This window comes from Pelecanus crispus, chromosome W, assembly GCF_030463565.1.
Source record: "Pelecanus crispus isolate bPelCri1 chromosome W, bPelCri1.pri, whole genome shotgun sequence".
Taxonomy (NCBI): domain Eukaryota; kingdom Metazoa; phylum Chordata; class Aves; order Pelecaniformes; family Pelecanidae; genus Pelecanus; species Pelecanus crispus.
Window position 1 is genome coordinate 4611227 of NC_134675.1, and position 23515 is coordinate 4634741.

Genomic DNA, 23515 nt, shown 5'->3' on the forward strand with positions numbered 1-23515 from the left:
CTGATGAAGAAAGAAAATAATTGATGATTCCATAAAGCAATACTGTGCAAATAGGATTGGGCTGCATTCCTAATGTATAGTTAGTTCATATCATCATACGTAAGTGATAATGTGATTTTTGGAGCCATTCTTAAGGTCATTGTATATATCATATTTTCTGAAATCTTCCATTTTTTAATAATTTCCAGGGAAAACAGATGGATTTGTTTGTGCTAGGGTATGTTTCTTGCAAGGAAATATATTAAAAGGTTATATATTTGCAGCATTCTAAATGCCAAGATTTTATTTCTCTTAAAAATCCTCATAAAATTCAGCATTTTCTTTGAAATACCAGCTCTTGAGATTGTGATATTACATGTAATTTTAATGTAATTTTTTTTAAAAGCAAACAAGGGATATTATTGGCCCTCATGGTCCTTGGTAAAGGTCTGAAAAAATTTAAAACACCAAAAAAAGGTGTAAAGGTACCTCAGAACCTCAACTTACTACAGATCATGTTAACTGTCTTGGGGTCAAGAGGCTTATCTTCACATGCGATACTTCTGTCATTCTTAGCAGTGAAATGAACTTAGGTTGTGAGACTGCTTAGGTTTTAGATTCTGACTGGAAGACCACTTACCTTTTGCGGGGGTAGTGGTGGTGGTGGAAACAATATGGAGCAAAATTCTCTTCCAACTCAGTAGGTAGCTATTCCAGCACTACTACTATTCTGGAATTAAAAGGCACTGAACCCTTTTTCAGAGAAAATGTATGGAATCATAGAATCATAGAATGCTTTGGGTTGGAAGCGTTCTTTAGAGATCATCTAGGCCAACCCCCCTGCAGTGAGCAGGGACAGCTTTAACTAGATCAGGTTGCTCAGAGCCCCATCCAACCTGACCTTGAATGTTTCCAGGGATGGGGCCTCCACTACCTCTCTGGGCAACCTGTTCAACTGCTTCACCACCCTCATTGTAAAAAATTTCTTTCTTATGTCTAGTCTAAATCTATTCTTCTTTAGTTTAAATCCATTATTCCTTGTCCTGTCACAACAGGCCTTGCAAAAATATTGTCCCCATCCTTCCTGTAGGCCCCCTTTAAGTACTGAAAGGCCGCAATAAGGTCTCCCCGCAGCCTTCTCTTCTCCAGGCTGAACAACCCCAACTCTCTCAGCCTGGCCTCATAGGAGAGGTGCTCCAGCCCTCGGATCATTTTTGTGGCCCTCCTCTGGACCCGCTCCAACAGGTCCATGTCCTTCTTGGGCTGAGGGCACCAGAGGTGGATGCAGTGCTCCAGGTGAGGTCTCACCAGAGCAGACAGGCAGAATCACCTCCCTCAACCTGCTAGCTACACTTCTTTTGATGCAGCCCAGGATATGGTTGGCTTTCTGGGCTGCAAGCGCACATTGCCGGCTCATGTCCAGCTTTTCATCCACCAGTACCCCCAAGTCCTTCTCCGCAGGGCTGCTCTCAATCCCTTCATCTCCCAGCCTGTATTGATATTGGGGGTTGCCCCGTCCCAGGTGCAGGACCTTGCACTTGGCCTTGTTGAACCTCATGAGGTTCACACAGGCCCACCTCTCCAGCTTGTCCAGGTCCCTTTGGATGACATCTCGTCCTCCTGGTGTGTCAACTGCACCACTCAGCTTGGTGTCGTCTGCAAACTTGCTGAGGGTGCACTTGATCCCACTGTCTCTGCCACTGATGAAGATGTTAAACAGCACCAGTCCCAGTACGGACCCCTGAGGGACTCCACTTGTCACCGGTCTCCATGTGGACATCGAGCCATTGACCATGACCCTCTGGATGCAACCATCCAGCCAATTCCTTATCCACTGAACAGTCCACCCATCAAACCCATATCTCTCCAATTTAGAGAGAAGGATGTTGTGGGGGACTGTGTCAAAGGCTTTACAGAAGTCCAAGTAGATGACATCCATTGCTTTTCCCTTGTCCACTGATGCAGTCAGTATAACCATGGTCCTGTTTGTCTGTGGCATTTAGAGTCCTATGGCAAATGTCTTTGCACATCTTTCCTGTTCTGATCGGAATTGTATTAGTTTATTTGCCTAAAATAAGCCTGAAACATTTAGTGGTTTTTTCAGGTTTGTTGAATAGCCTTAATTATAAAGACTTTTCAGATTGAATTCACAAGCCAAAAACAAGGAAGACTTTTCTCAGGTGAATTGTTAGGGCACCAGGGTATAGGCTTTTGTTTTCATTCTTTGATTCTCATAACCCAAAAATATATATTGAATGCATCTTATAAAAATCACATCAACTTTTACAAAAGGTATGAAAAAGACCTTCAGAATATCCCAAAGTATGACAGTTAGGACACACCACTGAGAACAGCAACCAACGTAGGCTCAAAACCTCTCACATAGAAAAGGGAATTAAATCCAGCTGCCTACATGAGTTGCAAGTGCTCTAAACACTGGCCTCTATGGTAAAAAAGGATTCCTGCCATTCAAATTGTAAGTTTGGGAAGAGTACTTAATTTCTTCACTTTATTTCCATTATGTACAGGTGGAAACAAAACAAAATGGAGTCCTTTCCGAGCCACACAGTCCCTTTCACCACAAAGTCTTACCAGTTTTAAGAGAGAACAAAATATTTTCTTCACTCTTATAATTATTCCCTCCAGTCCTTGGGTAATAATATTCTTTTGGAGATAAAAGAGAAGATTCTTGGACTGACTGAAATATTTTGTTTTAATTTGGCCACAGAAACAGGACTTGCCCAGCCCAATGATTTAGCCAGCTGCAGGTCAGATAGGATATGCTCCCTACCTGTATACAGGAACCTACGTCTTGTCTTTAAAATGTTAGGCACATATCTGGCAGAGCGTAGCTGAAAATTATTATCAGAGCATTTATTTCTAGGTCCTTCTTCAGTGTATAGTGTGTTCAGATCAGATAATTATAGACACTCTTACAATAGAGTTTAAAAATCCATCATAAAAATAATTCATATTGGTAAAGTGTCAACAATTAGGCTATAATCTCTTTGTAGTTCATAATACCGCCTGTTGTGGTTTAGCCCCAGCCAGCAACTAAGCACCACGCAGCCGCTCGCTCAGTCCCTCTATGCCGGTGGGATGGGGGAGAAAATCGGAGGAGTAAGAGTGAGAAGCGCTCCTGGGTTGAGATAAGAACAGTTTAATAACTGAAATAAAGTAAAATACTAGTAGTAATAATAACAATATAATAATGATAATAACAATATACAAAGCAAGTGATGCACAATGCAATTGCTCACCACCCGCCGACCGATACCCAGACAGTTCCCGAGCAGCGATCCCTGCTCCCTGGCCAACCCCCCCCAGTTTATATACTGAGCATGACGTCATATGGTATGGAATAGCCCTTTGGTCAGTTTGGATCAACTATTCTGGCTGTGCCCCCTCCCAGTTTCTTGTGCACCTGGCAGAGCATGGGAAGCTGAAAAGTCCTTGACTAGCATAAGCAGTACTTAGCAACAACTAAAAACATCAGTGTGTTATCAGCATTCTTCTCCTACTAAATCCAAAACACAGCACTATGCCAGCTACTAGGAAGAAAATTAACTCTATTCCAGCCGAAACCAGGACACCCCCAAAGTCCAATTGCCTGCTTTTCCTGTTATATATTAACATACAAGTATAAGTAATATATTTTACAGACCTCATTCTCGTATTCTTCCATCATTCTAATTAACTCTGTCTAGTTGAAGATTAACACCTTCCTTCCTAGGACATCTGTCAACTGTGTAACATCACAGATTGCATTTTACCTAAACCAGAAATCTTTTGTAAGTTAATACTTTCATGTTTGTGACTCCGTTCTTCCCTAGAATTTTTTTTTCTTTTTTGGTCATAGCTCAGTACAGATCAGCAACATCAAAAATTGGGTTGAAATGTATGCAGGAAAACTGATATTGGATAGGCTGCTCATCTACAGTACAGTTGCTTAAGCTGAAGAGCTGAAACCCAACTATTTCTTCAGTTCTGAATCTTTGAAAAATGGTATTCTACTGGTAGATCTTCCAAGCACTCCTTTAACAGTCATACACGTTTGAAAATTACAATTAGCCCTGTGGATATATCATTTGTGTGAGGTATAGCCAAAATAATTACACATTATTAATGCTGATCTATAAACGAGCTACTTTAAGTCTTAATTTGGTCAAGGAATACAGTGGCAATGTCCTTTTAATCACCACGAGAAGCAACACGCTGGCTAAAGTTTTTTTAGATACTTTAAAACCCACTGTATCTGTCATCTCTAATGTGTGTAAGACACCAAACATTGGATGTGCTTTGCTCAACAGACACTCTGGTATTTGTTATGTTTCTAGTTTATACTATATTTGCCACCTGCTCACTAAGTTACAGATACATGATTACATAGAATTGTGTTTAAGTAAATGGATATTATGAATTAGCTGCTGCAATGAATTAATACATGAAGCAAAGCAATAAATGTCTGGAGGAAGAAACAAGCTCAGCTCCAATGTATTTTATTTTCATTTTTTATCTCCACAGTTTTGTATATGTCAGGAGGCATACATTTTGACATATTTTTACTGTGAACATGACATTTTGGCTTAGAATATGTCTGGAATTTGTTTAAAACTTGACAGGCTTATATTCTTGAGCCCCATCCCATGCAGGTCTAAAGCTCTGCTGACAATGTCAAGGACACCGGTGCTCCAGGAAGCTTGCCCAGCCCTGGCATGTGCCCTGGCTGAGCAGACAGGTTCCTGCAGCTTCTAAATGAACAGCTTGCTCTGGCTTTAAACTGCCCCTGGCCTGGAGGCTGAACAACACTTTTCTTTCACGTCATGGTGAGCTAGTGCAAAATGTGCACCACTTATCAGCCATCAGTGAAGACATAGGGAGTTTCCCAAAATAGAAAATTGCTGTAATGAGTACAGCCAGGGCTCCTGACTTGATGAAAGCCCATCAGAACCACTTAATTTCTCAATTCTCTTTCTTCAAAAAAGTGAAATGATTCTTACCATTGTTTCCTATCTTTCTTGAGCACAGTATCTCACTATTCAGACTCCTAACCCCCCTTTCTTATAGCCATTTAATTTGGGTCTTTTATTTTGCACTCATGCTATTTTCTACTTTATTATATAGTTGTGTCTCAGAAAGCCAAAGCCCAAAGAAATAATCTACATCCTGAAATGTCCTAATTTATACCTTTAAGTGCCCAGAGAACAAGCAGAGAAACACAACAAAATAATTAGTTGCCTGATTTAACAGAAAAGATTCCATCTAATTTTCTTCATGCCTTTTGCTTCTTTCCCCCCCTATCCAAATCCTAAGCAAAACTGAGGCATTCCCAGCAGTCTTTGTTCCTAAGGCTCAGAAGGAAACCATGTACTCCATGGTAAGGTATGTATACATTCTTTTCAGAAATTCTCTCTTTCCTCTCCCTTGGTTTCCTTGGGTTTTTTTATGAATGCAGAATTCAATTAAAAAAAAAAAATCACTATGAAATGGTAATCAAAAGGAATGCTATAAATGCTAATTAATTGCTGAATATTAAATAAGCAATATTCCAAGCATTCCTACTTCTCAAGCACTTAATTAGGAAGGACTTAGTGATTTCATCCTTGATAGCCTTAACTATATATGAAAATGAGAAAGCAAAAGACATTTAAGACTTGATTTTTAATAGTGTGGAGGACTTCAGCCCTCTGTGCAGCATACTGTATTTTGGTGAGACTGCTGCACATCACAGCAAGCCTGATTAAAGAGACAGAGTGAAAACTTGGTCTCACTGAAGTCAGAGGGAGTTTTCCATTTTGCTTTGCATTAAAGTGAAAGCAAAACTTGCATGGGGCTAGGATCCAGATACCCTGCTTAAAAAACTTCCAGGTTTTGTTAAGATGAAAACAAAAAGGGGTAGATACAACAGAAGGAGACAATAAAGCAGAAAAGGACTGGGTGTCCCACGTAATCTCAGCTATGTAAGCAATATTCCACTATGAAAACAACGAAGCAAACAACAACAAATTCAGAAGATTTACTAGAGCATGAAAGCAGGTAATTACTCAGGGGTAACAAGATTACTAGGGCAATGGGAAGCTATGCCACTATATCCCAGCAAGAAACCATAAAAGACCTTTGCCAGTACAAAGGCAAAAACCATTTGCATGTAATAAAGCTGTGACGGGGACCCATGCAATCTGTAGGATTCTACAATAACATTTTAATCCAACATGCACATACACTTCAAAACTCTCCCTAGTTCTGTCTGACTGGCTAGGCACAAACAGAGGCTAGTAAGGTCTGTCCATGGCTGGGGAATAAGCGGTCCGCATATGAGGCAGCTTTAGTCTGCTTTCATAAAAGCAAACTTAAGCACTTCCTCTATATATGATAATAGGATGGAGGAACATGGGAGACAGTGTCCAGCATACCTCATGGAAATATGAACTGCCTTAACCTACCCAGTAATTTAACATAAGCCTTTACTTTCATCACCTTTCTGTAACTCATGGGATGAACTCTAGTACTTGGACTTCTTCCTTCAGAAAACAGTGTGGGTTACCAGCCACAATCAGGGAGAAGAGCTGACTATGTTCTTACAGTAGGGTGCTGCCCATACAAGTGGGGATAACTGTGCTTTTCCGAGCCATCCCAGCACTTCTTCTTGGATAGCACAGTTCTCTGCTGTTTTAAGCTGAGTGTGCTTTGAAAGTGCATTCTAGCCTTTAGTGCTCAGGAAATGATTTTGTGGAGAAAGGGCTGTCATTATCAGCTTCAGCTTTGTGCTATGAGTATACCAGATCAATACTGAAACACCCTTGTTTGGTCTTTTGCCACACTGTTCTCAAGATAACCTTTGCTGTCAGAAAAGTAAACTTCAGCAGTTTATTATATAAAAACAGACTGAAATGCAAGAGAGCTGCTTCAGAGGCTTTCTAGCAATATGTGTCCACAAGTGGGCTCTGGCAGACCCTAAGTGAAAACAGAACCACTCCAAGACTTGTTCAAATATATTTTACAAACTTCCTACTTTATGCAGTCTGCACCATTCTCCTTCCTAGCAAAAGCCTTTTCCTTTCCTCCTTCATCCCTTCCCATGAAGCCTTTTGCCAGTTAAGTGAAGAGGGGATAAACCCCATTTTTGGAAGAAGAGTCTCAAGAAGATGCTGGTGTTCTGGACTCAGGAGAAAAAAGAACACCACCAACGAAAATGAAGATGTCAATAGGCTAGAAGGTATGGAAGATAGCTCAGCTACCTTCTTTCTCACAGAGTAGTGAGAAATGATTTTTAAAGAGCTGCAGTGGAGACTAGGGAGAGAAATCAGCATGAGGGGGAATGTATGAATTAAATAAAGGTCAGTAACAGAAATATCAGATAAAGACAAGCTTCCAGCAACAGTTCCCCAGTGATTTTGGTGTGTGAGCCCTCCTGCTCCATCCCACTCGCAATCTGAGGACAGGTGCTCAAGCAGTGGGGGATGATCCTTGCTGCCTTGTTCCCCAGCCCTCACTCAGCCCGCTCCAATTAGTGGCATCTTCTGGTTCCCACAGGTCCCTGTGATACCTCCCACAGCCCTGTGATCCCCTGCTGCGAGGACTGTGCCCCTCAGCAAGAGCTGCTGCCCTTCACCTACTGCAGAAGTTGACTTGAGGAAAGCTCTGAAGGATGTCTGATCACCTTCCAGTCCTTCTCTACTAGAAATATATCTACTTTCCAACATAACTATCCCTCTTGACAAACACCTTTGCTTCTCCTTGGCTGACTTGGAGGACCTATTTCTTTTTCAGCTCCCTCCTTTAAAAGCCTCCTTTCTGTCCATTCAGGATTTCGCCACCCTCTCCAAAAAGGAGACAGGGCCTCAGATCATTCATTTTCTCTGTCTGCACTCCCTGTTTGCTGTGTGGGACAGCACTTTCAGTCTCTTTAAGAGAGCTGCAATATCATCACCCCCTTATACGGTTCCTTTCTGCCTCCTGGGACATTTCATAGAATCATAGAATCATAGAATGCTTTGCGTTGGAAGGGACCTTTAGAGGTCATCTAGCCCAACCCCCCTGCAGTGAGCAGGGACAGCTTTAACCAGATCAGGTTGCTCAGAGCCCCGTCCAACCTGGCCTTGAATGTTTCTAGGGATGGGGCCTCCACTACCTCTCTGGGCAACCTGTTCCAGTGCTTGACCACCCTCACTGTAAAAAATGTCTTTCTTATGTCTAGTCTAAATCTATTCTTCTTTAGTTTAAATCCATTATTCATTATTATTTCACATTCTGCTGGCAGGACAGCTCTTGTAAGCAGTGTTATCCCAGAATCTCACTGTGGCATCTCAGCTAGCTTGCATCTTTCTGTGCAGCATTACATCATACAGCAAAGGCAACTGCAACATATTCAGCCACTGAGATGGTCTTCAGTTGTTTGGCAGCCAGCACCGAGGAGGATTAAAGCAGAAGGCCACAGTCCCTCCTCTGGTCCCTCTGGGGAGTTTTATAAGCAGCTTGTGACCTCCAAGGCTCACTGTTTTCACTGCCAGTTCTGCAAGGGTATCACACGATGCCTAGAGAAATTAGGTGCTGCTGAAGTATGTTTTCCGCTAAAGCCTATTTAATAAACACACAAAACCTTGGCCCAAGTAGAAGACAGGCTTTTCTGTCCTACTTATCCTCCAGAAAGAGAAGGGCCCTAATGTCTCTCATATTGTGGGAAAGATGAGTGAGCACTGGGTAGAAGTAGAACCTCTGTAATTCTGATTAACAAGATATTTTCCCTTCTTTTTCCTTATTTTATAACAACTTTATATTCATAAACCTAGAAATTCAGAATTTTTCTTTAACATGCATATGATAAAAATAGATTTCCTAATGTAAACTCCTCCTTTGGGCTGTAGCTTTGGATTTTTTTGCAACAATCAGGCAGAGCTAGGCTGTGATGCTTAAACAGGTGTGCTAGATTTGTACCAGACATAGCCTATCCAGAAAATATCTGTGTCCTGAGCTTCCTTAGAAGATGAAATATACAGTTCTTCAAGTATCATGTAACCTGCTCTGGCAGCCAGCTGGAATCTACTACCATAATAGTTTTAAGATTTGTTTTAAGTCACTGTTCATGACTTCCTTGAAGCTGAAATTTCCAAAAGTTACATTTCATTGTTCATGCCTTGATGTTCTTTAAGTGGATATGGCAGGGGCTTAAACAAGAAATGGGACTGACAAAACTAGAGTTCTTTTTTTTAATTGAAAACATTCATTATTAAGCATTCACTATGAATGTCTTAGTTTAATGGTCAATGTCTTGCAATATTCTGATGAGAGACATTCTAAAGATCGCTTCATTTGCAGGCCAGACATTAAATAGCATTAAATTATGCTTTGAAAATAACCACTACTACTGGGTTACATTGCTATGTTACTTTGCAGTTTGAGTTTCAATATAAGAACATTGACACCATGGTCCTGCTTGATCAGAGGGCTGAATTCCAATAAAATTTGTACAGCCTGTATCTCACATAGCTATCATCCTTTTAAAACTGCTGATGCTTGACACTTTAAACAAGCTGTGTTGAAATCAGATGCAGAGGAAAGGAGGAATCAAAAGCAGAGAAGCTAGCAGGAGAAAGGAAGCGACCGGAGGGGAGCAGAGGTGAGGAAGCTAATGAGGGAGAGGGAGCTCAGTTAAACTTCCTTCAGACTGCCCACAAGGCTATACACTGCTCTGCTGCTGACTCACATGTTCTCAGTTTTGTTGGCTTTTTAAACTAAAAACCTCCAGGTTGCATGAATGAAACTGTAGCCTTTAGTACTACTGACATATATCCCGATCCACAGAAGATAACTGCAAATCTGAAATCCCCAAAAGGAACAGCTCCTTCAGCGAATCTCAAGGTTTGAGTTTGGTGCAGGGGCCATGATATTCCTCTGAAGTTAAGAATAACAGATTTAGAGTATTAGAGTACGGAGAAAAGTAAATCTTCTGCAACTTGAGCTGAGAGTGGGAACTGTTTAGGGACATTACTGAGTCACTGACAAGACTCACATGTTGGCCAGCAGCAGAGGTTTCATTTAGGAATGCTGAGTGACAGTGTAACTTTGTCAACATGCACAGTTACGGGGAGATAAAAAGAGTATATTAGTTATTGTTCAGCCAATAAAAACTATCATTGCCACAAGACTTTATGACATTTATTACTAACAAAAATAAATATTGTGAGTTGATGATAACATGCCAGGTTTTGTTTCTTTTGCTACTGGCTGCATCTCTATAAAATAAAGAGACAGACTAGACTAAATACTGTAATCAGTATTTCATATATCCCCTTTAGCATACGGTTATATTGCCATGCTTAAGTTTGTTTATCTTCCTAATAAACTCTGGCAGCTCACCACTGACCTCTCAGAGGCATTTTCCTCTAACTTTTTGAAAAATAAAAGCATTATTATATAGTCCAGGAAAAAACAGACAAAACTGCAAATCTCATTAAAAGTATCATAGCATAGTTTAATTAATGGATAGCAGTTCAGCACAGCAGCATTTAGTTGTTAATCTGATCTTCCGGTTTGCTTTCATCTACCCCAGTGTAATCCTCAGTGACCATACCTGAAGAAGAGCAGGATCTGGTACAGAATGGAAGACACCTCCTTTATTTAACAACAGTTCTCTGAATAGCTGAGTATCTATATTGTCTCATCAGCTGTGCAATGAAACTCCACTGTGAAATTTCTAGTCCAACAAAGCAAGTTTATTTTCTGACTGTCACAACTGCACTATTATTAATAATTATTGATGTTCAGTTCAGTTATCAGCTGAGAGATAGCAGGCTACAAAATAGGTATGTTCCGCTTCTTGCTGTGCAATCATGAAGAGCAATGGGCAGAAACTCACGAACTAGAGGATAATTCTGCCACATATACCCCTGGGAATTAAAACTGAAGTATGGGGATAGTTAATCCAGACCTCTCTTCTTGCCACATGTAGATAGTAGCCAGGCATGATTTGCTTGTTTGTCATGTTTTCCCAAATAAAAGATTTTGGTGGTTTCATATCAGACAGGACTGCCACGTTTTTCTGAGTGAGGAAAAAGGGCCTAGGAAAGGAGTGATGCAGCCTTCCTTACTACTGCCCAGCTCTAACAAGAAGAGAAGAAATTAATCCCAAAATCTGCAGCCCTTATCTGTAGGGGTGGGGGATGTAGAGGAGGTGCAGCCACACTCATGATGTAGCCACTGGTCTGCAGCTGGTGCTAACAGAGAGGCTGCAGTCCATGGTGCTCCCATCTGTCCTGCTGGCCCTGCAGTGAGTTATGTCTAGCTATGGCCAATAGTAGTCCTAATCAACTACTGTGTGAGCCAAAACTGAAAAAATTAATAGGCAATCATTTAAGCCACTCACTAGGCCAGTTAGGTCCAATGGAAGTCAAGGGTGACTTAGTCTTGCTGGTGAATTCCTGAAGCATATCACTGAGATTAGCTCCACTGGGGAGCTCCACTCAGCCACCAGTGACTGAGCAGGATCTGGGCGAGCAATTATCATAGAATCATAGAATCATTTAGGTTGGAAAAGATCATCGAGTCCAACTGTAAACCTAACACTGCCAAGTCCACCAAACATTGATTGCTATCAATGACTTCATGACTATGCTGCCCCATCTCAGATTTGAGGGAAAAGAAAGACATGGAGCACCCTGAGAGAATTCTCTCCAGGCAGTATTTGCTCCCTTTTCTTATTAGACTCCCCACTGGCAGCGTTCATATTGCTTGATGCAGCTGAGCACAGTTGAATGAACACCCTGATACTGGGTGGCAGCTTAGCATCTAAGAAGAAGATGGCACATCTATAGTGAAGGAGGTTCAAGGGAGGGATGTACGACCTTCTGCAGAAGTGCTTAGTCCCACAGCAAAACGAATGAAAGGAGCAAGTGTGAGTAAGGGCCAATAGGACCAAGAACCACAAGTTCCACAAGTGTGTTTTCTCTATGGTTTAAGAACATAAAACCAGAAAAGAATGAAAAATGTCATGAAAACTTAACAGCTGTCTTTCCTGATTAACTGCTACAATGCGTTGAATAATTTTTTTGACAGTAAACCTACTGAAAACATTTTATGATGGGGTTTGAACTTCTAAATCAAATGTTTACTATTTTCAAGACAAAAAACACTTGGATAAGGATTTGCATAAATTTCCATGTGTAATATGCATATTTAAATTCAGGGTTTAGCAGAAAGAAAAAGATAAGAAAACTATCTTCATCAAAGCAATGCTGTCCAGGCTACTGTGCTGTTTAAGCCTAACACCAGATATGAATATGAGTCAACAGTGTGCCCTGGCAGCCTGGCAGCCAGAAGGGCCAACCATGTCCTGGGGCGCATCAAGCACAGCATAGCTAGCTGGTCGAGGGAGGTGACTGTCCCACTCTGCACTGCACTGGTGCGGCCCCACCTTGAGTACTGTGTGCAGTTTTGGGCACCTCAATATAAGAAGGACATCAAACTATTAGAGTGTCCAGAGGAGGCCGACCAAGATGGTGAAAGGCCTGGAGGGCAAGACTTATGAGGAGTGGCTGAGGTCACTTGGTTTGTCCAGCTTGGAGAAGAGAAGGCTGAGGGGTGACCTCATCGCAGTCTACAATTTCCTCAAGGGAGGCAGCAGAGGCGCTGATCTCCTCTCTCTGGTGACCAGCGATAGGACACGAGGAAATGGAATGAAGCTGTGTCAGGGGAAGTTCAGATTGGACATTAGGAGAAGGTTCTTCACTGAGAGGGTGGTCGGTCACTAGAACAGGCTCCCCAGGGAAGCGGTCACTGCACCAAGCCTGTCAGAGTTCAAGGAGCGTCTGGACGATGCTCTTAGTCATATGTTTTAGTTCTAGGTAGTCCTGCGAGGAACAGAGAGTTGGACTCGATGATCCTTATGGGTCCCTTCCAACTTGAGATATTCTATGTTATCAGGAAGAGCCTTTAAAAAAACAGGTATATGTTCTTTTTTGTCACTGAGAGTTGTTTTCCAGGCAAACCTAAAGCCATGTTTTGGCAATGTCAGTGATAAAAGAGGGTAATACAGTAATTTCTGCCACATCCAAAACTTCAAGAAACCAATAAAGATTTCAGATGACATTGAATATTTCTTGTTGGTCTGTCATGAGCGTTAAGAATGATCTGATGAAAATTATAGAAGCCTGTAACGAAAAATAATAAAAAAAAAAGATTTGAAGCATTTTCCTACTATCATAGGTTCCTTTTTTTTTTAGGGAGAATCAGTTGCAGTATATGCTGCTCCTCAAATCTCTGGGGATATGCCCCACCCTTGGCTTTGAAATGCAGGGATACTCTTTTTTTTGGAAACGCTGGGAGAAACATTTTGGAAGACTTTGGAGTGGGTCTATGAAATTGGAAAGCATGTAGGTGGTTTGAGCTGGCACCAGTTTAGCATTTGTGAGCCAAACAAAGTTTGATGACAAACTGTCGTGGTTTAACCCCAGCTGGCAACTAAGCACCACACAGCCACTCGCTCACTCCCCCACAGCAGGATGGGGGAAAAGAATCGGAAGGGTAAAAGTGAGAAAACTCGTGGGTTGAGATAAAAACAGTTTAGTAACTGAAATAACAAAAAATAATAGTAATAAAAATGAATTGTAATGAAAAGGAAAATAACAGAGAGATGCAAATGAAAACAATTGCTCACCACCAGCCAACTGATGCCCAGCCAGTTCCTGAGCAGCAACCCCCCCTGCCAACCTCCCCCCTAGTTTTATTGCTGAGCATGACGCCATCTGATATGGAATATCCCTGTGGTCAGTTGGGGTCAGCTGTCCTGGCTGTGTCCCCTCCCAGCTTGTTGTGCACCCCCAGCCTACTCGCTGGTGGGGTGATGTGAGAAGCAGAAAAGGCCTTGACTCTGTGTAAGCACTGCTCAGCAGAAACGAAAACATCCCTGTATTATCAACAGTGTTTTCAGCACAAATCCAGAAACAGTTACTGTGAAGAAAATTAGCTCTATCCCAAACAAAACCAGCACATTCTCCACCCCTTATTCCATACCATTTACGTCATGCTCAGGTCCCACACTATCCAATACAACCTCATTAACCACCACCCCCCTTCCCATCCTTTGATATAATACACAGATATCATTCGCTTAGTCTGTGGACCACCCCTGTAAAATGTCCATAAAATGTCCACAAAATGTCCGCTGAGTTCATTTAGTCCATGACTTTGGGCTCCATCTCTTATGGTGGTCACTCAGGACAGGAGAGGTGGTGTGTTGCGTGGAGTTATTGGGCACCAAAGCCAGCTCAGGTCAGGTCACTGCTACACTTGCACTGCTTCTTATAAGGCTTATCCTCCGTTGGTTCAGGTGATTGCTGCTATAGCAATTCCTATAACATGCAACTCAAATCATGGGTTACAACAATTTAAAGGTATTTCCATTACATTCCCCACCCCGGTCCCTTTGGACTAGGCCATAAGGTTTAACATTGCAATGAATTCCTCCTCTTGCCTCTAGTTTGGATAGCAGCGAGAGGTTCCTGCTATAATACCTTTGACATATGGCAGCCACAGCAGTGGTGACATACAGCATCATGTAACACTGCCATCATGCAACTCAAATCATGGATTATTTTCACCCAGGATTTAATCCCCTTGAGGTACACATTGGACTCCCCCATCCTTCCGCATTACCCACCAAGTGCACCCAGGTCCTTGAGCAAAAAAAATCCCATGAATAGGTTTACCCTTTCCTGAGGAAGAAATAACCCAGACTGTTTTTCCCAACCAGTTCCTGAAATGTACTACGAGGACCTGATCACCTTCCACAGTGCGCAGAGGTTTTGATTGGGCAGGGCCAGGTCGATTGGCAGATCCTCTGGTGTTAACTAGCCAAGTGTCTTCTGCTAGATATGTATCCCAATGCTTGAATGTCCCACCACCCATTGCTCTCAGGGTAGTCTTTAACAGTCATAGCATCATAGAATGCTTTAGGTTGGAAGGGACCTTGAGAGATCATCGAGCCCAACCCCCCTGCAGTAAGCAGGGATTGAACCTGTGAACTTGGCGTTATTAGCACCCATTGTATCGTTCGATTTTCCCGGAGACTGGTGCATGGTAAGGGATGTGATACACCCACTCAGTGCCGTGCTCTTTGGCCCAGGTGTCTATGAGGTTGTTTCGGAAATGAGTCCCATTGTCTGACTCGATTCTTTCAGGGGTGCCGTGCCGCGCCGCCATAAGACTTGCTTTTCAAGGCCCAGGATGGTGTTCCGGGCAGTGGCATGGGTCACAGGGTATGTTTCCAACCATCCAGTAGTCGCTTCCACCATTGTAAACACATGGTGCTTGCCATGGTGGGTTTGTGGGAGTGTGATATAATCAATCTGCCAGGCCTCCCCATATTGATATTTCAGCCATCGTCCTCTATACCAAAGAGGCTTTAGCCGCTTACCTTGTTTGATTATGGCACATGCTTTACATTCATGGATAACCCGTGCAATAGCATCAATAGTCAAGTCCACCCCTCGATCACAAGCCCATTTGTATGTTGCATCCTTTCCTAAATGTCCTGACGTGTCACGGGCCCACCAGGCTATAAATAGCTCACCCTTATATTGCCAGTCCAGACCCACCTGAGCCACTTCAATCTTAGCAGCCTGGTCCACCTGCTGGTTGTTTTGATGTTCTTCAGTGGCCCCACTCCTGGATACGTGAGCATCTACGTGACGAACATTTACAACCAGGTTCTCCACCCAGGCAGCGATATCTTGCCACAATGCGGCAGCCCAGATGGGTTTACCTCTGGGCTGCCAGTTGCTCTGCTTCCATTGCTGCAGCCACCCCCACAGGGCATTTGCCACCATCCATGAGTCAGTACAGAGATAAAGGACTGGCCACTTTTCTCTTTCAGCAATATCTAAAGCCAGCTGGATGGCTTTCACTTCTGCAAACTGACTCAATTCACCTTCTCATTCAGCAGTTTCTGCAACTTGTCGTGTAGGTCTCCACACAGCAGCTTTCCACCATTGATGTTTTCCCATAATCCATCTGTAAACAAGGCATATTGCTTTCCATTTTCTGCTAGTTTGTTATACAGTGGGGACTCTTCAGCACGAGCCACCTCCTCTGGTGACACTCCAAAATTTCGGCCCTCTGGACAGTTCATGATCACTTCCTGAATCCCTGGGCAGTCGGGTTTCCCATTTGAGCTCTCTCCCTTCCCACCCTGCCCTCCCTGCGACAGGGTCTGAGCGCTAAGTACAGAGCAGCTGGTACAGAGCCAGCTTCCAAATGACCACCAAGACTGAGCATTGCCATGAGTTAGTGTTCTTTGGGATTGAGTTTTTAATAGGGCCTGTAGCAATAGGATAAGGGGTAATGGTTTTAAACTAAAAGAGGGTAGATTCAAACTAGATATAAGGAAGATTTTTTTTACTATGAGGGTGGTGAAGCACTGGAACAGGTTGCCCAGAGAGGTGGTAGATGCCCCATCCCTAGAAACCTTCAAAGTCAGGTTGGATGGGGCTCTGAGCAACCTGATCTAGTGGAAGATGTCCCCGCTCATTGCAGGGGGGTTGGGCTAGATGACCTCTAAAGGTCCCTTCCAACCCAAACCATTCTATGATTCTATGATCCTGTATAGAATAATCCTCTATAGGCCCCATCTCCATCATATCCCCAAGGTGAGTGGGATAGAGAGAGGAGATGGGAAAACTCCAAGATACAGGGGCATTCCTAAGGCACATATCATACTTGTATGGAATAATAAGGGCTTAGGAGACATAAAGGAGGGCATGGGGAAAGGAATTGCCACAAATGTAGGTTTGTGAGTCCTGCTGATTATGTCAATTTATTGTGAATGAGTGACTTTACACAGTTCGATTTAGTAGCAGTTTAGAAGTTACTTGTAGCAAATCGCAGGATTTGATTGTGATATTTTAATAGCACTCAGTCATCAGTGATTAACATAGTGATCAGACAAAATCGATCAAAACAGTGACTTAGTTACAGATTCAAATATGGCAAGGTTCACTCTATTACTTCATGGAAGTGCACAAAGGGAAATTAAGTTACACTGAGTTGGAATGATTCACAGAGAGATCATGTATGCAGGACATAAGGGGGACCCTCCCTTGCTTTCTAAACTCCTTTTCAGAGAGGAGTCTAGGTGCTGCTGGGTCCAATCTTAGTCTCAGACTTGGTCATCAGTTTATAAGAATGAGGATAATGCAGCAGTATAAGATTCACTTTGTAATTAAATCATACATCCACAGACTGCTTAAACTGATTCACTGATTAAAACTCTTCAGCTGAATAGATTCATGCTGACCTAGGCATGGCATCTGGAAATATGAGTATCCATCTGTTGTTATAAAGGAGAAATGTCATCCAGACTTCAGATTGAAAACAATGCCTTTCAGTATGAATACAACAGCTTTGAACAAACTGCTTTTAAAGAATCATCCCAACACACATTTTAAACCAAACTCCTTTATCCAAATCTAAAAGGCACCTGTAGATTCATTGGCCTGATGTCCTGGTTTCGGCTGGGATAGAGTTAATTTTCTTCCTAGTAGCTGGCATAGTGCTGTGTTTTGGATTTAGTAGGAGAAGAATGCTGATAACACACTGATGGTTTAGTTGTTGCTAGGTAGTGCTTATGCTAGTCAAGGACTTTTCAGCTTCCCATGCTCTGCCAGGTGCACAAGAAACTGGGAGGGGGCACAGCCAAGATAGTTGATCCAAACTGGCCAAAGGGCTATTCCATACCATATGACGTCATGCTCAGTATATAAACTGGGGGGGGGTTGGCCAGGGGGCAGTGATCAATGCTAGGGGACTGGCTGGGTATTGGTCAGCGGGTGGTGAGCAATTGCATCACTTGGGTTTTTTTCCCTGGGTTTTGTTTCTCTCTCTCTCGTTGTTCTCCTTTTCATTACAGTTTTTATTACTATTACTATTATTATTATTTTATTTCAATTATAAACTGTTCTTATCTCAACCCATGAGTTTTCTTACTTTTGCCCTTCCGATTCTCTTCCCCATCCCACCGGGGGGGAGGGTGAGCGAGCGGCTGTGTGGTGCTTGGTTGCTGACAGGGGCTAAACCACAACACCTGACTGCAGTGCAGTTTCTAGATCAAGCCTTGAAACTGCATATTTGAGCTTGGTTTTGGCCAGTTGTGCACATATATGAAATGGCACCACTGTCTTCACAGGCACATTTATCACAGGGAAAAGCATTTTAAGCCCCAGAGAGGCTTAAAAGCTCCTGCTCCCTCCCCCCCATCTTTCACAAATGCACAGATACATGTGCACAGTCATGCTTGTTCTTCTGCAGCACTGGTAATCATGAGGGTTTTTTTTAACTTCTCTCACATTCAGAAGCCAGCTGTAGTTTTGTAATTACTATCAAAATTGGAGCATGGGCTAATCAAAAACAATTATCAGCTGTGAGGTGGGAGGAATAAACCAGAGGAAGAACAGTAGGGCAGTAACTGGGATCATGAAATTAAAAATAAAAGCAAATCTATGTCTCATCCTGACAAGTGAGGCACTCCGATGCTCTGTCGTCCCTTTCATCATGTAGATGACCGCTCAATAGCTCTCAGCACATAATCATGCAATCTCTCCTGTGCACCAAATTTTTATAGTAGCTGCCAACTGTTTGTACAGCTTCTAGATATATTGATGGAAAAATATTTCACAAACCTATTTAAGAATTCCATAGCTTTTAAATATTTTTTGTTTCATTTTACAGGTATTTATTTATTGTTTAAATTAGTATGAATCCTAGTTATTTTTCACTAGGAGAGAAAGAGTGTCAACCACACCAGATCTAGGAGGCTGGAAAACAAACAGGTGGGAAAATTTATAATAAGTACTCATATTTACACTTGCTATAAAGAAACCTTTGTATCAGAGGAAGCTAGATAATACATGGCATGCCATCTGGTTTGCCTGGAGATGGGGTAATGAGATTTGCAGATTACAGCTGGTCCCAGACAGCCATTATCACCCAGTTAACCCAGTGCTTGAATGGAATCAGCCCATGGACAAAGGACAGCAGAGGCAAAGCAAGAAAGTGCTCCAACTAGCAGGCCTAGGAAGCAGTGGTGCTGGCAGGCACAATTGCAGGTTCAGCTGGGAGGTTGGGTGTACTCCTTGATTCCCTGGTTTTGCTAAACTTTCACAGCAGCATCTACAAATAAGACTTTCAGCTACCTCCTGTTAGGTAGGAGATTCTGTCTCATGCTGTTGAACAGAGCAGTACTCACAACTGTGTAACAGCAAGCCCTCAGCATGATGCCTCCAGCTTGTACAAAATGGGCAGAACATCCCTTTGGCATAACAAGTCACAGTAAGCAAATGTGTCTTCCCCTTTGAGTATCAAGCAGAGACTCCTCTCAGATAAATTCAGTTGTCCAAAAGCTAGTTGTCTGGTCTATACTAGTCATGTAAGCTTATTGATTCTCTAGTAAATGGAAAGAGACACTCATTAGAGCAATTCAGTGTAGAGTTGTACAGATAACTGATGAGGAGAAGAAGGTGGGACGCACTCTGGAGTTGTCCCTTTCCCCTGGAGGAGTGTGAATGACTACATCCCTAGCGCTTACATGGGAAATGTTAGACAACCCAAGATCCCATTTCTCATAGAGCAGAATCAAGCTAGGGTTCTCAGTTCTTATTTTCAGAGTGCTGAATGACCAGGCTCAGCGTATACAGACCAAAAAACCTCCAGGTGCAGAGAGGGAAGCTGTTTCATGGGTTCAGTGGTACTTTCTATCACAATAATAATTAGAAGAGTGTGAAAGAGATATTTTTTCTTGGAGAGTCTGAGGCTGGGCAACAATTCCCATTAGAAACAGGCATTACAATATCACTGCCTTTTACTTCAAGTATGAAACATGTTTCTGACCTTTCCTGTCCTGAAAAATGTACACAGTAGTGTATATTTAAATAACAAAAAAGCCAAAGAAATGTACTGAACAAATCACACAAACTCTGAACAAAATCTTCTCTCAAACACAATTCTCCCATGCAAGAGAGCACATGGAGCACACAGGATAAATGCTATTAATATCACTCAGAGCACTGCTAGAAGGCTTTCAGATATTAAAATAACTAGTAAAGGAAGAGACCACTGAGATTAACTCTAGTTTTCCTTTTGGGTCAGCTTTACTTGAAAAAGCCTTAAATTGTTTGGATCCTGACTGACCCATGTCTGATTAAAATGACACACTTCTATGGAGACATCTTGACATTCACAAAATACATGGTAATATGAGTACCAGCCATTTTAGGTTCTATTATTCTGATGAAGTTTGCTCATCATTTTTACACTTGAGGCACAAGACTGACACTATAATGTCTAACCAGCTACGATTAAAAGCAACATGATGAAAAATTAAATCAAAAGACAACCCCCACATATGGAATCCCTTTTTTTTCCATGAACTATGGAAACTCTTTCTGGTATATCAGTAGTTATTCTCCATGCTAGCATGTTGCTGGTTTTAGTGGTATAAATAATCCACATTAACTGAAATCACAGAAAACATAATGGTTACAATGAATTATATGCAACACATTTTAAAGTAATCATTGTCTTTCCACAAAAAATAACCCAAAGAAAACCCCTATGTTTGGGTATAGGAATGCTTGGGCACAGCAAGTGGGTGATATCAAATATTCTCTGTGATATTAAATATGAATTACAAGTTTTACTTACCAATCCTGCACAGCATTGAAGGATTCTTCATTCGTGATGTCATACATTAAAATGAAGCCCATTGCACCCCGGTAGTAAGCCGTGGTAATTGTTCTGTATCTCTCCTGACCTGCTGTGTCCTGAAAGAATAAGAAACAAAAATTTTACATGTTGCAAATAAAATGACAATTTCTTTTTCTTTTAAAATAAGACGAGAACTCTGACAACAGTCATTGTACAACTCTGCAATCCTACTCATAAGACTAATCAAGGGGAAGAAAATTGAGGATAACAGGAAAAAGGAGAATTCTGTGCTGGATCATAATAGGAGGGACACATCCATTCTGTCATGAGGTGAGAGCGGAGAGAAGCAGAAAGGCATGGCCCTGTGTCAGGTCATGTAACAGGAGTCATTCACTGATTCATGTCATGCAACAACCTGAGAGTCGGGTGAGAACCTTGTCTCCTGCTCCTGCCTTGGAGTTTGCTAGCAGTCCCTTACCTCAAACCAGTTTTCTCCCTCATTCTCTGTATCTCATCCTCCTGCCTTTAAAGTGAGAAATGTATGTCTTCCTTTCTCCTACTCCTTGCTTTATTTATTTCCATTAAAAAATCTTCAGGGCAGGAACAACCTGTTACTGCATTTATATGCAATGTCTAGAATAACCACCCATGTCTGTACTAAGATTGTGAGACAACAGCAACACTAAAATACAAGAAATGCATAACTATTTCCTGTTCCAACATACCTATTTAACATTTTTAAACCATAAACAGTAAAAGCTTTAGATGAAAAATACGTAATATTTCAGTGCAATCCTGTAACTAACAGATCATATGTGCATATTCAATTTTAACAGACTTTAAAACTTAACTTCATTATTTCAGATTTTTTGAGTGGATAAGAAATAGCTATCTTTACAATATGGACAAATGTATTTAATTTGTCTTCCTACAGAGAGAGGAAAATAACCAGTGATAGATAATGTTTTATTTGGATTGTTTTCTGAAATGGTTCCTGGGCTAGTAGTACTGCCTTGTGAATAAGAGAAAAATAGATTAAGTGGGCCGCCTTCTTTATACATATGTCATTGTGCTGGTTTTGGCTGGGATAGAGTCAATTTTCTTCACAGTAGCTGGTAAGGGGCTATGTTCTGGATTTGTGCTGGAAACAGTGTTGATAATACAGGGATGTTTTTGTTACTGCTGAGCAGTGCTTACACAGAGTCAAGGCCTCTTCTGCTTCTCACACCACCCCACCAGTGAGTAGGCTGGGGGTGCACAACAAGCTGGGAGGGGACACAGCTGGGACAGCTGACCCAACTGACCAAAGAAATATTCCATACCATATGATATCATGCTCAGCAATAAAAGCTGGGGGAAAGAAGGAAGGGGGGACCTTCAGAGTGATGGCGTTTGTCTTCCCAAGTAGCCATTATGCGTGATGGAGCCCTGCTTTCCTGGAGATGGCTGAACACCTGCCTGCCGATGGGCAGTAGTGAATGAATTCCTTGTTTTGCTTTGCTTGTGTGCGCAGCTTTTGCTTTACCTGTTAAACTGTCTTTATCTCAACCCATAAGTGTTCTCGCTTTTACCCTTCCAATTCTCTCCCCCATCCCATTGTGGGGGGAGCGAGCGAGCGGCTGTGTGGTGCTTAGTTGATGGCTGGAATTAAACCATGACAATCATTCATCTTGTAAACTAATAAAGTAAAAAAGGAGATTCTACATACATCAGAAACCACTTGCAGAATAAGAAACATAACAAAGCAGGTTACTGAAACCAAACAAGGTCTTAGGTAAAAAAAAAAATTCAGTTCATTTTGGATTACAGCTGCTACTGCTCTGATGTAGGTTCACTGATCCAAGACAGAAAGCTAATGCAGAAGTTAGATCCTAATAGGTCTCACAGGAGGTTAGGCTATGTCTTTGCAGGAAAGGCCAGACAGACCTAAACTTTTTCTGCTTATACTCTGAGCTGGCCAAGCCTATACCAACTGTGGTCTGGAGGCTAGATAGCTGTATTAACAGAACTGCTCCCAAATTTTCTGGTGGTATTACTGAATATTAAGGTATTAAGACTCTTGCACTAAGCCTGTGCATATTCTAATACTCAGAGGTCAGTTCTTTCTCAGTAGGTCATAGTCTGTAAATAAGAGGACGGTCTCATTGAAATGTTGAGTAAAATCATTTATTAGCAGAAGAAATATCACCTGTCATTATTTAAAACCATTTCTTTGTATTTTTTTTATGAAATAAGGTTTACTCTCACATGTTTTGCTGGCTTAATTTATTTGATTTGATATTAGAGAAAAGAGCTGGGAGGGACAGAAGGAAAATATGGCCTCTAGCAAGCACACAACATAACCTTTCTGTACAGAAGAGAGATAATTTTCAAACAAGTTTTGTCAGTGTCTATCTGCTTGTTTGTCAGAGACATGTATGGTTGGAAATATGATGGTATGACAAGCAGGAGCCCACTGCTACTGAAGCAAAGCTTATTTTGCTGCGGGTGATTTCCACTGAAGCCTGTCTGCAGATAAGAGTGAACAGCCCTAGCAATAAAGCAGTAAGTCAGTGAGGCTTCCTATCCAAGACACCAACTACTTTCTGCGCAGTGTTAAAGGGAGTTAGTATGGGCTTAGGCATTCTTGATTACAGAGAAAAAAATGAGTATAAAGGAAGACAAATCAAGATAAAAGTTCTTAAATCATTTTACACAAAGGGAAATGAAGCTGCAGATGATGATCCAAACATTGACTAACTTTGGGATAGGAGATGCTCTTCTGGACCTAGGCATTTGCTTTTGGTCTGTCAGGGAAGGTACCAGGTATTTGGGGTTGCTTTCAATACAGGCATCTAATATGTGG

General features: G+C 41.9%; 1 protein-coding gene across 1 annotated transcript in view; it reads right to left on the reverse strand.

Annotated features, from left to right (window-relative positions):
- LOC142596487 (ras-related protein Rab-3C-like) overlaps positions 1-23515 on the reverse strand; it is a 169792-nt gene that overhangs the window by 84258 nt on the left and 62019 nt on the right. Inside the window, exon 2 of the mRNA XM_075725610.1 lies at positions 20668-20786. Within this exon, the coding sequence (XP_075581725.1) occupies positions 20668-20786 (119 nt within the window). The remainder of the gene's footprint in view (positions 1-20667; positions 20787-23515) is intronic.